Source organism: Propithecus coquereli, unplaced genomic scaffold, assembly GCF_000956105.1.
Source record: "Propithecus coquereli isolate 6110/MARCELLA unplaced genomic scaffold, Pcoq_1.0 Scaffold709, whole genome shotgun sequence".
In the NCBI taxonomy this organism is placed as follows: domain Eukaryota; kingdom Metazoa; phylum Chordata; class Mammalia; order Primates; family Indriidae; genus Propithecus; species Propithecus coquereli.
The window spans coordinates 50342-52186 of NW_012153163.1; the positions used below are offsets into that span (position 1 = coordinate 50342).

The 1845-nt window shown below is 40.5% G+C and overlaps 1 protein-coding gene across 1 annotated transcript in view; it reads right to left on the bottom strand.

Moving 5' to 3' along the window:
- LOC105824017 (protocadherin alpha-13) overlaps positions 1–494 on the bottom strand; it is a gene marked incomplete at its 3' end in the record, with an annotated part of 46405 nt that extends 45911 nt beyond the window's left edge. Inside the window, exon 1 of the mRNA XM_012661352.1 lies at positions 144–494. Coding sequence (XP_012516806.1) covers positions 144–368 — 225 coding nt within the window. The remainder of the gene's footprint in view (positions 1–143) is intronic.
- Positions 495–1845: the final 1351 nt, after the last annotated feature.

The following is a 1845-nucleotide window of genomic DNA, read 5'->3' on the forward strand; positions in this document are numbered from 1 at the left end:
TTCACCTCCACCTCCACGTGGAAAACCTGCAGCGGCCTGTCCACGATCACCTCCAGGTGGATGCTGCACTCCGCGCTCCGCCCGCACAGCTCCTCCCGGTCGATCCGAGAATTCACAAACAAAATGCCATTCTGCAGATTCACCTCCAGAAGGTCCCCGCGGTCCTTTGACGCCACCCGGAACAGGCGCGGCACCAGCTCCGCCAGCTCCAGCCCCAGGTCCTGAGCGATGCGTCCCACGAAGGTGCCGTGTTTGGCCTCCTCCGGGACAGAGTAGTGGAGCTGGCCGCTCCCCGCCTCCCAGAATGCGAGGAGCAGAAGCGAGAGCAGCAAACACCGGGCTTCCGGGCTGCTCCATCTGAAGACCATCTTACCTTTCTCTTGTTTTACAAATCGATGAATCCGCAGTCTAGAACGCACACACGTTCTGATATTTCCTGTACGATTCCTTACATCCACTTTTTATCGAAATGGCTGAGATCTCAGATTGTAGCTACTTCCTAGTCCTTGAGAAACGGTTACGCCTTCGTTCTGAAAAGCTATTTTGTGGACGACAGCGACATCCGGTGGTTTTATGTGTAAGTACAATTAAATAGTTCACAACTTTTCTTTCATTCATATATTTTAATTCTCTTTTTTGCGTATTTTTATCTCTATGGACTTTCAAAGCTTCACATTACATCTCTTTTGTAGATAACAATGATCAGTGTAGATCCTCAGTGCAACTTTTTAAAAATGTAGAATCTCGAAGAAGTAATTCCTTCCCTAACTACATGATTATTGCTAGCTAAATTTCAAAATGCCCTTAATATTTGCATACCAGAGTGTACTAGTATTCTGTCCGATAATAAGTTTAGATCTCTTTAAGTTCTGATAATTCACTTCTCTTTCTCATTAATTTGAGATTCGATAAACCTCATTTAGACATTTATTCTCAATTGTCAATTATCTGTCAGGTGTTTGTAATTCCTAATTCTAGCAATCACTAGAATGTAAAGAGATTATTGGATTCAACATCAGACATGTATCCATTTAGATTCCTATCATACTACTTACTAGCCATGTGACTTTGGGAAAATCATTTAACCTCTCCCTGCCTTGCTTTCCACTTTTATAACACTGGTACAATAGTAACATGGTGGTTGTGTGAATGATGACCTATTAAATGCCCAAAATAGTGCCTGAGGAAAGTGAGTACTTCATAAATGGGAACTATTCTCAGACCTCAGTTTGACCACATTTTTTTTCATGATGTTTAAGACCAAATTTGGTTCCTCAGGAAAAATTATTACCTATAGAATGTTGTCACTCTACAATGGCTTAATTATTGCTACTGCACAGGATGAGGATGGAGATTCCTGTCTTTAAGAAAACAGAAAAGTACTTTCATTGATGAATCAGTTATATAGGGAGAAATTGTACTTTATATCTTACCTAGGCAAAAACAATCTTAATTATGATTCTAAATAAATTAACAAATTTATGATTTCCACTTTCAGAGGTAAGTGCTTTCATCCCTGTTATATTTAAGTTTTTCAAATACCCAAAAGATGCCATTCTTGATTTTATCTAATAATTTTATCAATGTCAATAAAGTTTTTCACCACCACTTGCAGTAAAAATATTTTTTGCTATCTCTCAAAGTTCTTGGAATACTTAAGAATCAAAATTCTTGGCCAGGCGCGGTGGCTCACGCCTGTAATCCTAGCTCTCTGGGAGGCGGAGGCGGGCGGATTGTTTGAGCTCTGGAGTTCGAACCCAGCCTGAGCAAGAGCGAGACCCCGTCTCTACTAAAAATAGAAAGAAATTAATTGGACAACTAAAAACATATAGAAAAAATTAGCCG